General features: G+C 27.9%; 1 protein-coding gene across 1 annotated transcript; it reads left to right on the top strand.

Moving 5' to 3' along the window:
• The first annotated feature begins 1,213 nt into the window (after positions 1 to 1,213).
• Positions 1,214 to 3,364, top strand: LOC113560865 (apolipoprotein D-like). The gene is made up of 5 exons (XM_026966976.1): positions 1,214 to 1,455; positions 2,312 to 2,442; positions 2,523 to 2,614; positions 2,815 to 2,907; positions 3,023 to 3,364. Exons 1-5 carry the CDS (start codon positions 1,330 to 1,332, stop codon positions 3,217 to 3,219), a joined length of 639 nt encoding a protein of 212 aa, XP_026822777.1. The 5' UTR covers positions 1,214 to 1,329; the 3' UTR covers positions 3,220 to 3,364.
• Positions 3,365 to 14,782: the final 11,418 nt, after the last annotated feature.

Here is a 14,782-nt window from a genome sequence, read left to right as displayed (position 1 = left end):
TATTTGAAATGACAATTTTGTAATTTTCATTTTTACTGCAAAGTAAGTTAGGACTATTATTGTTTTCCGTGTAACGTCGCCTTGTGACGTTGCATTATTTTCAACTGGTTTATTAAAAGTAAAATAAAGCTTAAAACCATCCAAAAATATCTTTGTTTTTAATGGTCACAAATCACAACGATCAAATTTATTTAACAAAAAATTAAAAATGTAAAACAATCACTCAAAGTTATCGTTGTTCTATACGTGGCCTACACAGCTATATAACCGTGTATTTATTACAGAGTCGAAATATTATTAAAAATCGATCGAATATTATCGTAATGACACGACTCAAAAACCAAATAAAATATTAATTTTCATATAAACAAAAATATTTTATAGATCAAACAGACCGCAGACTCACCCATCGACAGTATTTGGTCTTATTACATCTGTCATAAAAATAGGTGCAATAAGCGTAAGTATAACGATTGGACGACGACAAAGGAAACGTAAAAAATAAAAATAAATGATACGTGTGGGCCGCTGGTGGAAACCCTGTTTGTAGAACGCCACAATAAGTACTAGATCGTAAATCCACGCGGTCCCGTTACCCGGAATCCGTTATGGGGTCACGCGGAGACATAATATATCAGCTAGGTGAGCAGCTCGCGTGAGGGGTTTCACCAGCACACACGCACTCACACTCGCATATCATAATATATATATATGTATAATTAATATATGTATGTATAACGTGTATTCGGTATAATGTGCCTTTATGCGCTGGAAACCGGTCTCCAGGCCAATGGAGTTCGTCGACCGCCCCCACGTTGTCGTTGTCGTCGTCGTGCGCGATGGACGTAGCAGCCGGGATCCTGCAGCGGGTTAAACCTCTCCCGCTCGTCCGAAAAACCCCCCGGTAGAAGACCACCACCGTTCCCCCGGGGCACTACGACAAGAGCAGTATAGACAGATCCGAACTGAATTTTTCACGTCCGAATGTAGATTACCGTTTCTGCTTTCCGTTCTCACACGACAGATAAAGATATTTGATATATCGTTCTAATAATAATAATAATAATAATAATAATAACAACAACGGCAACGCGGTGAAGTTTAAAAATTTACATACTCACACTCGTACATACACACACAAACACACACACCGGACTTTCCAGACGAGCGCGTGCGAGCGTCCGTCGGATATAAAAAGACCACCGGTCCACAGACTGGCATCACATTCGTCTTGTACGCCAAACCGGACGTACCTACGCAACAGATCGACTGCAACGACGGTGCACAGGATTTTTTAGTTTCCGCAACGAACGCCGCACGAAGACGACGATGATGTTCAACACGAAATTGGTTGTGCTGTTGGTGTGCACTTCGGTCGCCATGGTGTCCTGCCAAGTGCCCGCCATCGGTGGATGTCCGGATTTCGATTCGCAACCAGACTTCGACATGAACAGAGTAAGTGCGCGTTCTGGTCTCGCAGTTTAATCACCGACGATTTCCGGTATCGGTAGCAGTCTCGGGCCGATATAATCAATGTCACCGGTTTTGATAGACTAAAATCGATGCTAGAAATATACTCGTGATACTTCTATCATATCTCATAATAGCTGATATTCCATTATTTTCACCGTAACGTACAATGGTGACTATGATAATTCATTAGTATTTTTCGTGACTATAAGCGACTGGTTTCTGAGTTTTTGGTTATATTTTTGAAATTATTGTGTATCTTTCATTATAAAGGGAATAATATGTAGTAACATTTCTTAAGTTGCCAATCATAATATTTTTCGTATCGCAAAAGTATTGGCACGCTAAGGGTTTTTAATATAAGATAATATAATATTATTATTATTCTCATCTCACGTCAAAGAGAAAAGGCTAAAAGACTAATGGCACTGTATACAAATGATGTTTAACTAAAAAAAAAAAATCGATGAATAAAGACTTTTCATTTTAAAGCTAAGGACTTCATTTTAAAAAATAAGCTTTTTTTTTCGTTTGTGTTAGTGAGAAAAGGTGTTTTAAATGATAATTTTTTTTTTGACGTTAATTGATGAATATTATTATATAATAGTATGTTTGAAAAAATATTTTTTCATTATTATGTTATAAAAAACGATTTAAAAATAATTAACTATTTACTCAATTTAAAACGAATTCCAAAATTATGTATTTTTTTTATGGTTTTTTATTGCTTAGGCAAATTAGTTTTTTCGATCGTTCATTTGAATACACAAAATAAATGAAAAAAAAATTAGCAATAAAGAATTTTAATATATGAACTAATCACAATTCATATTTTCCATAGTACTTGGGAACATGGTACGAAGCCGAACACTACGTGAACATTTTTGAAATCGGAACCCGTTGCGTGAAAACCAACTACACAAAGGCCGTCGATGGTAGATACCTCGTCTCCAATGAAATCATGAACAGATTGTATGTAAAACAATTTTCAATGCCTGTTGTTGACATATTAATATAAAAATAATGTGACATTTTTTTTTTTGTTTTCTTAGCACCGGAGTGAAACGCGTATTGGATGGTGAAATCAGATTGATCGTCAAAGGAGCTGAATCCAAAATGAACGTCAAATACACGACATTGCCAAGTAAATATATGTTATTATTTTATGTTCAAACCGCCTTATATATATACACATACATAAATGCATAAAAAAGAAAGGCCTTTTGCTTTTGACGATATATTGATTTCGTTTGTAATCTGAAACTATTGACGGTTTCGTTTTACATTATCGCGTCGATTGCGAGTGTGTTAATAACCGGCGTTAACTTTGTTTATACTTTACAGTCTCTTACTCCACCGAACAAATGATTTTGGAAACCGACTACGATTCCTTCGCGGTCGTCTGGTCTTGCTCGTCTTACGGAGTGGCCAACACACGTGAGTACTCGATCATTATCTGATCACTTATCGCTCTCGTGCGTCCTCACAATCGGACGTAAATCGGATGTATACTCATGTAATATAATGTGCACTCGTATGTTGATCTTCGCAGAGAACGCCTGGATCATGACCCGTGAAAAGTTGGCTCCAGGTACCGTCATGCAAAAGGCCTACGGCGTGTTGGACAAATACAAGTTGAGCAAGAGCTACTTCCGCAAGACAGACCAGAACAGCTGTGCCATCGCCGAAGCTGCACCCAATGAGACCACCAACGAGAACAAATGGAGAAGGAGGAGGAGCTTGAACTGAACACGTGCTTCTATTCGACAGCAGTACGAAGATCAGAATATTATTTATTATTATTAAGAATACGATCATTATTTATTTATTTATATTTATTCGACGATATCGTGAAATGATAAAAACAAATATACATAGATTTTAAGCGACGAAATAGGTTGTTCAATTTTATTATCACGCCTTCTCGTCGTATATTATAATATCGCCGTCATATATAATATGCTTCGCGCTCATATGGTATTGCGGATTGTATAAAAGCACCTAATGCCTTGTTTTATTATTAGTGGTGTAAAAACAATTGGCTGTTGAAACGTCGTCTCTATAATCTTATGACTAGACGAGTTGTGCTATTGAACTAGTTTCAGCCGTCGAATAATACTATCGACTATCGAATACCTCCTATTATTCGTCTGTTCATTTAATTATTATATGTAACAACAATATGACATAATATTATGCTTAGGACATATTATTCTATATACCAGCCAAATAAATATGACAATAATAGTAAAACATAATAAAAAAATATCACGACGACAATGCGACCAAACATTTTACACTCTTCTTGTCTTATAAACATTAAATATTGAACTAACGCAACACTGCTACGTACATTTACAGACTCACAAAATAATTTCATATATCCCGTTCTTCTGCCGTCGATTAAAATATATACTTTTGTAACACGGAATCATAATAACATTATGCACACAAGCATTTCACACGATAATCTCACGAATAAAACTGTTACCAGAATTAAATCGTTTTTTATTATAATCGGGTCCGGATATTTGTTCTTAACGAAGGGCAGATATGCGGGGACAACGAAAACTAATGACAATTAAATAACGACAAATGCGCACGATAATAATATTCCTGTCACGATGTCCAACAAACCAAAAACATGTATATTGAAACGTGTATAATAACGAGAAATTTTTTTACGGGTGAAACGTTTTATATAGAATTTACAATTTGCAATATAGTTTACTATACGCTGTAACTTCAACAGTAAAATGATAATGTAACACTCACGTGCTGGTCGTAATAATCGATGCGTGGGCGGTGGGTCATCGTTCTCGTCTTTCTCATTGTCATTGCGACTTGCAGACGTCTTCTAGATCTCGGATACGATTGAAATAGTTTCCTCGACAGCATGCACATAATATAATAACTGGCGCCACTATAACTATTATTTTGTATGTATACAGGGTGGCCCACCGCATTGTCACATTTCATCGATGATAACCAACGCGAGAACCGTCGGTAAATCGTGGTGAGCCACACCGTGTTTTGTACGTATTGTAGTGGATGGTTCACCGAGCATGCGCTCTTATTATTTTATAATGTATTTATTCAAATTATGAATTTTTGTACTTTTATATAATATACATGGGTACTTAAATAGTGAATACCATACATTCAATATAGTTATGTATTATCTTTACTTGAGCGGTATAAACCTGTGACGATACAGTTTTTTTTAAACCTGAACTTTTTTCGTGTAAATTGTATTACTTTGGATGGTATTCTTGCAAAAAATAAATGCATATAAATTAAAATTAAAACCAGTACTTTATGATGTATTATTCCACTTTATGCGATATGAATAATATTCCAAAATATTGGTTTTACATATAATATAAAATATTTGATGTAATGTATGTCTATTATAGGACCTACAAACATCCGGGAATGTTTAAAAATGATAAAATTTGAAAAAATCAATATAATTATTATCAAATCATTACAATTCTCGTATTATATTTTATCGATTATGTCTATGTGAGACTATAATAAATACTTACCTAGTATTTTATACAGTTTAATAACACAGTAACTATTAGTTTTTATTTATGTATTCGTACATCAACAAATTCGTTAATTATTATTTATGATAAAAAAATAGGTTCTAATTTGAGAAAAAATGTTTGCCGCAGGATACTCTTCGAGTTGTATATATTTATAAGTGTATAAAAATATGGTTTTAAAGATGTATCTTTAGTATTAATACTTAAAATTTAGAATTTTAATAAGTTAATTACTATAGGAAAATATGAGAACGACCACTGACTATCATGCTTGGTGAAATGGTGAGCACCGTGAATAACATATATGTATCATACTTTGCTGAAGTTATTAAACAAACAGTTTTTGCTCGTTGTCCACTTGGAAAAAAATCGTAACTCTACATAATAATTAATCCAATATTCCGAGTTAGTATTTACATACCCACGGGAATGCTATATACGCATATTATTATTATTATTGTTATTATTATACCGTTGAAAAACAACACAGATGCCAAATTGCGAGACTAAATTACAATATTCTGCTCGCGAGAAAAAAAACCATCCAATTATTAGTCTCGTTATATCCTTGGTATTAATTAACATTGTAATTTACGTATAGCTGTGTACTCAAACGAAATAACAAAAAAACTGATAATGCGATTTCACAAACTTGCAGATATATCCGATCTTACAACTGTTTTTTTTTAATCAACATTTCACCATTATTACCGCATAAACTACGCAAAACAAACTTTGAAAAAATATAACACAACTTTTTATTTATAATTTTAAACAAGAAAAATAACTGTCAATATTTAAAATAATGTGCATAATTAGGATATATGATATAAAAGATTTATCAATCAATAAAATAGCCCTTATGACACATATCATGTATGAAAATAGAAATTAGTAATTTGATATAATATTGTAAATTGTTGATAAGTATACAAAACCCGTTCGGTAAATTTTAAAACACAAATTGTTATTATATTATATATGTACAGTACAAACGATGTAAAAATTATTGATACAATATTAATACGAATTTTAAATTTGGGGAGTTGGTGTTAAATATAGTGTACCTTCAATATAATTATTATCGATGGTAACCAATTTTTTTAATGATATCTAGTCATCTGGATCTAATGGTGAACGGAATTTTCTATAAAATTACAAATAACTTGTACATACGACTTATGCAGTTATGCAATACATAATATTATGTATATAAATAATTAGTAGCATAATACGAATTTATTATCTTATAATACATTTTAATACTAATTATAATTTGTAAAATCAGTGGGTACTGATAGCTCACTATGGATCGCCTTTCATTAAAAACATATTTAAATGTATTAATTAAAATTTTTTTTATTATTTAAGTTTTAGTAATACTATTACAGCTCCACAATAATTATAAACAGTGTACACTATTAATCTAGATTATAAAATAAATTATTAGTCCTAACAAAACAAAAATGTATTTCATATGCACTTTATATTATAATAGTTTGATAATACAATTAGATAAGCTCCATGTATTTATATATAACATTACAAAATATTCAAGAAATATAGGTAACTCATAATATAAATAGTTAGATAATACATAAGATAATAGTTAACAATGTCAGATGGCGTAATTGCAGTGAGTAAAGATATTTATAATTGAGTTTTATTTAATAATGAAGTTAGTAGAACTATAGGTTTTATGATAAAATATATAAAAATTTAATCTTTGTTTTCATAATATTTTGTCCTGAATTTGCCTATGCTGAACGCCTTATAATTATTGCCAAATATGTTATCTTATTTTTATCACTATAAATTATGATGATCAATATTTTTATACGTCAGGGGTAGTCTTTTGACTTTTATATATTATGAGTTGATGAAATAGTGAATTTTGATTGGAAAAAGTTGTGCCATAAACAAATTTTTGAATGTTTGCAGACACCATTATAATATTCATATTGGGCTATTCCAAAGAAAATTTTATGGTATAATATTCAAAATTCCAAAGTATGATTAAAATTGTAGAACTTCAACAAAACTTTGGCACGGAACTACCTGCTAATAATGAGGTGGAAAGATGGCACGCTGCAAAATGGTTCACGAGTCAAGTTTATGGGCACCGTGTTTCAATTTGGGGAGGGATGGAAACTTTTAAACTTTAGCGTACATAGTAATAAATTATTTCAATTTAATTACGTATTGATTATCTGGTAATATATTATAGTTAACCAATGTTGAAAACTCAGAACCTCAATACTAAAAGTAATAATGCACGTTGGTTTTGCAAACTTTGCGATCAGTTATAGTTTGTAAGAGGTAAAATCTTAATTTATATTATATATATACCTCAATACCTGTTGTTATTATAATAATTTTAAAATTACAATTTATCTGGAATATAAAAGTAATGTTAAATTAATTAATATTTCATGTACCTTATAATACAGTTAATTAATATTATTATCCACAAATTGTAAATGTGCATCGTACTTATAATTATTTTTTGCGGCGTTAACCAAAGTAAAAAACATCGGAATTTGTTATAATCGTTTCTAATCAAAAATAACTGTTTCACAATATTTCTATCAAAGATAAGTAGACATCAAAAAGTCAAAATAATATAAGATAATATACATATATATATATATATATATATATCAAACATATCATCTTGCAATTTATTATGTTGAGTAAGCGATCACAATTCTTTCGCTAAACACAATTACGTAATCAATGTAAAATAAAGAACATTGATACATTAAAAATGATGGTTTTATAATTATGAAAATATAATTTTTTTAACTCTTGGGATAAAACACTAATAATTATTAATAAGTTCAACGAAACAAAAAAATAAAATACATAAATGCCAAATACAGCCGAATATTTCTATTCGTTCAAATATTATACCACAAGAACAAAAATTGGATACACCAACCTTACACGTCATATGCACATAATACAACTCGAAAAACAACTTTTCTGCAGCCAACGCGACGAACCCTTCACAATGAAACACATAGTCTTACATTGTCCACTATTCACTGCTGTAACAATTTTCAACCATCCTTCAACAATAAAAGAAGTGCTCGGGGAACAAAACACACACTGAATTCATAGCTTTCTCAAAACCGGCAACGATGTCGAAGTATAAAAAATTAAACGAAATATATAATAACAAAAAATGTATGTTTCATAAATTCTATAATTTAATACTGTTTGTTCATAGTTGAGCATATTAATTTCATATCAATGGCAATGTGATTGTTAGATAACGACCTAGTTTTCTATGCCAATACACTTAACAGCAAAAAATTATTCGATAAATTTATAAATAAACGGAAATAAATTTATAAAATTATGTTGGTTGTACTTTTTTTTCCTATCTTGTGATTTTATCATGTTATAACATTGTGTGTGCAGTGACGTAGCTGGGACTCAATCAAGAGGGTGGGGCTATTTAAAGATTGTTATACACCACAAAATATCGCGAGAAATTAGGTTATAGCCGTGATTAAAATATCACCAATAAAGAATACAAAGGGGGTACACGCATGTGACCTCTTAGCTACACCACTGATGTGTGGTATATTTAAATTATTATGAGTCTATAAAAACAATAAGACAGTAAACGTTTTTTTTTTATTAAAAATTAATTATTTGAATTTAGTCACGCGTATTGCATACAAAATATATACTAAAATTGGTTGAAGTTCGGAACTTCATCAAAACAAATAAAAAGTTTAAAGTACAAAAAATATACACTGAAATTGTATTATTTTAAGCGCAAATATTACATTTACAAAGAAAATAGAATACATAATATTTTCAAAGAAATATATAAGTAAAGTACAGTAAGTAAAACGCGTATTAGAAAAAAGTCGATCTTGAACAAACATTTCGACGAGATCAACACATAAAAACTACTACCAAAAAAATAAAAATAAGAATATTTAAAAAAAACTAAACTAATAAAAGATTACAATAAAATACTCGTAAAAATAATAAAAATCGGAGAAAAAAATAAACATATAACTAAAATAAATTATTGCAGAACTTGTTTATTTTTATTTTTGATCAAAGCTCACGTAATTAATTGCAACATAATTAAAAATATTTTATATTGTCAGTCTAATCGATAAATGTTTTAATCGTCACTAAAGGAGAATATTTTAATCGTTTTAAACATCGAGCAAGTGATCCTTGAAAATTAAAATCTACAAGACCTAATCTATATAATATTCAGTATTCACCATTTCTCTCCTAATTCGACCATATATATTTTTTTTAAACTATGTTATTTAACCTTAGTCTATTAATGGTGGTATATTGTTAATACATGTCATAACCACTAAATGAATAATGATAAACGGTTAAATTATTATAATTATATATATATATATGTATATACATTTATGAATGGACAAAATGATTGAGAAAAAACCAAAAGCTTATCATTTGACATGTATTATCCTCATATATTGTTTCGTCACTTGCAAGTAAAAGTATTCTAAACAATGGTGAATAGATGGTGACTTTAAATGATAAAATATAACTAATATTATACAGCTTTCCGACGATATTCTGATTTTTGAAAAAATGTTAATACTTTTTTAATGTATTAGCGTACACAATTACTATAGTTTAACATGTCTATTATTTAAAAATGTGTTTCCATGAAAAGCATTTTTATATATATATATTGTGGTGCATACAGTAGAATATACTACAAAATAATTGGTACACACATAAGATGAGCATAAGGATGATCTATCTATTTATAAAATATTATAGGTATATCAAGATGATCCTTTTAACAATTTTAACACATCCTGTAGTACAGACACTGATTCTCTCAATACATTTTTTGTTTACTTAGAAAATGAGTAAATAAAATCAAATAGAGAATTTGGTTTATTATTATATAATTTCTGGTTAATGAAATCGATCATAATATTGATAAAATGTAAAATTTTATGGTAATTTCTTTTTTTTAATTTATAACAAATTAATATAACATGAATTTAAAGAATTAATTTAATGATGAATCAATAACAATGAAAGTTAATACTTCTAAAGACATTTTTATGGTTTTTAATTACATTTAATTATGTAGAATATCACTTTATTAAGAATTATTGAATTTGACCTATTAAATAGTTTTAAATTATAAACAAAATCACATTTGTATTGAATTATTTTTTAAGTTGTTGTGTCATATTTAATATTAAAATAATGCTTTAATTTTCAGATAATTTCAATATCTTTAAAGGTAAGAAAAAGAACTTAATGGTTACTTCGGTGGACTAAATATAAAATAATACTCGCTACCATTATTAGTTATTATAAAAAACAAAAAAAAACTATCAGGAAAAAATGGGAATTTTAATTTTTTATACAAAAATAATTTTATACATTCAATTGAAAACGAATACGTCAGTAATATTTTTTTTCATTTTTTTCTTATAAGATAACATTTTCAAAATATTTTGACTTTTAAATAATGTTAAAAATGTAATAAAATCCTACATAAGTTTAAAATGTTATACATTTAAATACATAGCCTAGATGTTTCTTTCTATACATTTAATGTTAAAATTTAAAAAAAAAATATTTAAAATTATGAAACCTTTTAGAAAAAATTTGTATTGTAGTCAAAATTAGATTATGAAAAGTATTTCTTTGAAAAAATATAAATACAACAATTCTTTTTAGTAACTGAGACTGTATTAAAAAGTTATTAGAAAGGATGAAAGGGTTTCTTATAAATATCTTAAAATTAGTAGAAGTATTTTTAAACATTAATTGGGTATAAAGACAATAATTTAAGTAACAGTTAAACTTTTTATGTTTCTACGATTAATTACTTTTAAATTAAAACATAAAAAAAGAATCATTTGATTAGAAATTATTATTTTAAGCGTGAATATCTAACTTTTTTAACATTTAAAATTTAGGCATGTATAGAAAATATTTGTGAGATTACATTCAATTTATTTAATAATTCTTAAATCTTATTTAAATTTGTTAAAATAGTATACAATTTTCAACTACACTAATATAATTATCATCACTCATCACGTCTAAAATATAGTAATAAAAAATAGATATTGGCACTTAGCTATTTTGTTTACTCCAATATTAACAATTTATAAGAAGTCTTATTTTATATTTTCAAGATATTTCAAAAAGCTTAACATTTTTATTAACATTTAAAGAAAGAAAAAATAAGAAAATGTCAAATGTTGATGAATAGCTCAAAAAGTTATGATAAATATGCTATGTATAGAAAATTATAATATGAATATTTGATTATTATTTCAAATATGCATTTGCAGTTATTAATTTTTCAATAACAAAATATCAAAATACATTTTGACGAACATTTTTCTAAAAATTCTTGTTTTTTTCTTCAATTTATTTTATACTAAAAATTTACTAATTTGATTTAATTTTATACCAGAAAATATATTTGAGTTAAAAATTGAAGTTTTTTATCTAGTATAAAATATATTTGTACATAAAAAATAATTAAAATTAAAATTAACAGAATTTAAATTTCAAATAAATTCATAGATCCACTCAGAAATAAAATATCTTCGAAAAAAAAATAGAAATAAATAATATTATGAAAACTATTTTATCTTACATATTATTATGTCTTACTAATGCGTATACTTATTATAATCTAGAAGTACACTAACATTATGCTATTAATCATTTATTTTTTAATAGTACATTAACAACACTGAGTTATTACACATCTCAACTAACTTAATTATAATTTAATAAAATAAAATGAATTTCAATTTTAAATACCGTATTTTACAATTCCTATTATGCTTAATATATTGAAAAGGATAATATATAATATATGTTTCCTCCCCCATCCCTCCCAAAAAACGTAAATTTTATTGAAGCCGTTATATTATATTTGAATCATTGTGGAACTAGATTTTAATGGAACGAATATTTTTTTTATCCCTTGAAACATAACAAATGATCATTCTAAAACATTTAAGCATACTTAACTTTCAAATATTTAAACGTTAGTTGTCGGTCCCCATTTATACCAGTAAAAAGGATAAACTCGACAGTAATTTAATTTGAAAACAAAAAGGGTTTAAAATTAATTTATTTTAATGCAAAACGAGGAAATTAAATACAAGCAGAAGGTAAAATTTGTATAAAGACCGAAAACAAAATAAGCATCCTATTAAGTGAATTCGTCTAATCATGTATAAAATATTAAAATATTAATATTAACATACTATGACATTATATAAAAATATATACACTGATTTATTGTTTTTAATTTATATTAAAAATTATTATACAATTTAATAATATAGGATCCTGAACACATAAAAACATACTACAATTATCAATTATCATGCATAAATTTAAAATAATAATCAAATAAATGAGAAAAAGAGTTGAAACTAGTTGTACGAAATTTGTAATAGTTATTAATTGAAGATATTGATTACTTTTGAATCTTTCTGTAAACTAATTTAATTTTTAAGTTCCGTCCTTTTATTTAATTCTTGTCAACCCTATTGTATTTCTTGTATATTCAACCTATTATACAATAAACCAAACTATTATGAGAACGATGAGGATTTTGGATATTTTTGGCCATAATTATCTTAAAAATAACTCTTTTGATTATTTTTAAATTATTTTATGTAAATTTATTTTAATAGTTCCTATCTTAAGCTTAGTAATTATCTATATACATTCTGTGCTGAGTTATAATTATATAAATTATAAAATTATCGTTAAATTATCAAATTTAAGATTATTACTTTTGAGCAGAAGCTTGCGTTTTTAAAATAAATAAAATAATAGTTATAGCACAAATATTGATCGCATTATATAAACTTTAAGTATTCGATTTCATTATTTCAATTATGTAACACAATATTTTAATATGGACGGGATTGATTTTATTTTAAATTTATATTTTTATTCATACGCGTCGCATGTTACAATATATTATTAAGAGGCTAATTTGGTATTGCGTGTTTTTTTTTTCAGTAAACGACTGAACGAAGCTTTGGCAAATGAATAAATTTCATTCATAAGGTTTTAATTAAAATTGTATTAATAAATGGGAGTTCTTTTAACTTAAAATAAAATGTATATGCGTTTTATAACTAAATTACTATATGACGTGATCTATCAAAAACCAACTTGTTCACGGGCACCCATATGGCCATATTATATTATATTTTAACTATACAGATAAATTAAGAATTAAAAAAAATGAATTAACCATAGACTTAGTTTAATTCAAGACGCCTATGTTATTCCTGTAATAAGCCAAAAGTGTCAAAATAATCGCAAATGATTAACAAAATTCTTCTGTGCACGGTTGACCAAAAACTAGACGAAAACAAATCGGCCCGTCTATTCCGGAAGATTTTTTGGCATATAAAGTACAACTGTCCACAGTATAATAGTAAGTTATAAAACGAATAGATTTCGTTAAGTAGGTGCATATAATATAAAACGAACATTTTGTGCGACACTATAACACGTTGTGGTAAAAATGCAGTGGAAAAAAAAAGATAAACACTATTTTAACTGGTAAAAAACAATACGAGGTATTCACGGCCCTCGCTCGCAAATCGTTTCATTTAACCAGGTATAATAAACACATTACAATTAATTTACAACGCCGCGTATATTAATTAGTGGGTCACGGTTACGTTACGTCAGGTGATTTAACGTATATAGGTGCACATATTATCATACATTTCGTCGATGATCGTACCATATATTGTCACTCGCGACGGGTTGTAAGTAAATCCGTATTATCCATAGATGATCTAAGTATAATTATAAATCTCATTGTTATAATCGTGTCACGTAATAATATATATACAAGGCGATTCTTTTATCGTCGAACACGCACCATTTCAAAATCTATTAAAGTTTTTTTGAAAATACCTCTCTTATATAATTTATAAGTCCGAATTATGTTTTTTTATGTCGAAATACTCTGAAAAATATTCTGTTTCAGAATGTGAATTTAAAAATGTATGAGATATCGTTAAAAAAAAATGAAAAATATAATTTTTTTTAAAAAAATTTATTTTATTTTTATTGTAAATTATATAAGAAAAATATTTTCAAAACGGTTTAATCGTTTTGAACGGTAAAAAATCAACTTGTATATTTAAAAAAAACTTGTAATTAGTACTAGTATATTTATGGATTTATATGGATAAATGGAAAAAAACGACCGGTAATAATGTACCAGCTATATTATGTTGAATTATATACCCATGAATGATCACGAGAACATGACACAACGATCGTGTCGTTATAGTATATAGACGGTTCACGTCAGTTATATAAGTACCCCTACATACATGTTTAGCGGTACATTAATAATTTTAATATTATTAAGTCTGCAAATAATATTGTCACAGTACGGCAGAGAGTGGTTATATCAATCAAGACATTGCCGACACCGATCACTCGTGTAATATTTATCACAAAGTGTCAAAGTCGTACTGTTATTGATGATGGTGGATGAAGTACAGTAATTTACTATTGTCACGAGAATTTCGTTACTTGGCTATAGTTTTATAACACTAAATTTTAATCCAACAGCAGCTACCGTTCGGATTCAACACATTTCACGTAAGTGCGGACAATTCATAATTGGGTTCTTCATATTTATAGCTATACAATAATACACATCATTTAAAAACGATCGTAATGAATCTCCATATCGACGTTTTTTC

Source organism: Rhopalosiphum maidis, chromosome 4, assembly GCF_003676215.2.
Source record: "Rhopalosiphum maidis isolate BTI-1 chromosome 4, ASM367621v3, whole genome shotgun sequence".
Lineage (NCBI taxonomy): Eukaryota > Metazoa > Arthropoda > Insecta > Hemiptera > Aphididae > Rhopalosiphum > Rhopalosiphum maidis.
This window is presented reverse-complemented; position numbering and strand designations above follow the sequence as displayed.

Coding starts and splice junctions, on each gene's coding strand:
- LOC113560865 (XM_026966976.1), top strand. CDS start 1,330: ATGATGTTCAACACGAAATTGGTTGTGCTGTTGGTGTGCACTTCGGTC. Junction 2,443..2,522: donor AATGAAATCATGAACAGATT/GTATGTAAAACA, acceptor TTGTTTTCTTAG/CACCGGAGTGAAACGCGTAT. Junction 2,615..2,814: donor CAAATACACGACATTGCCAA/GTAAATATATGT, acceptor TATACTTTACAG/TCTCTTACTCCACCGAACAA.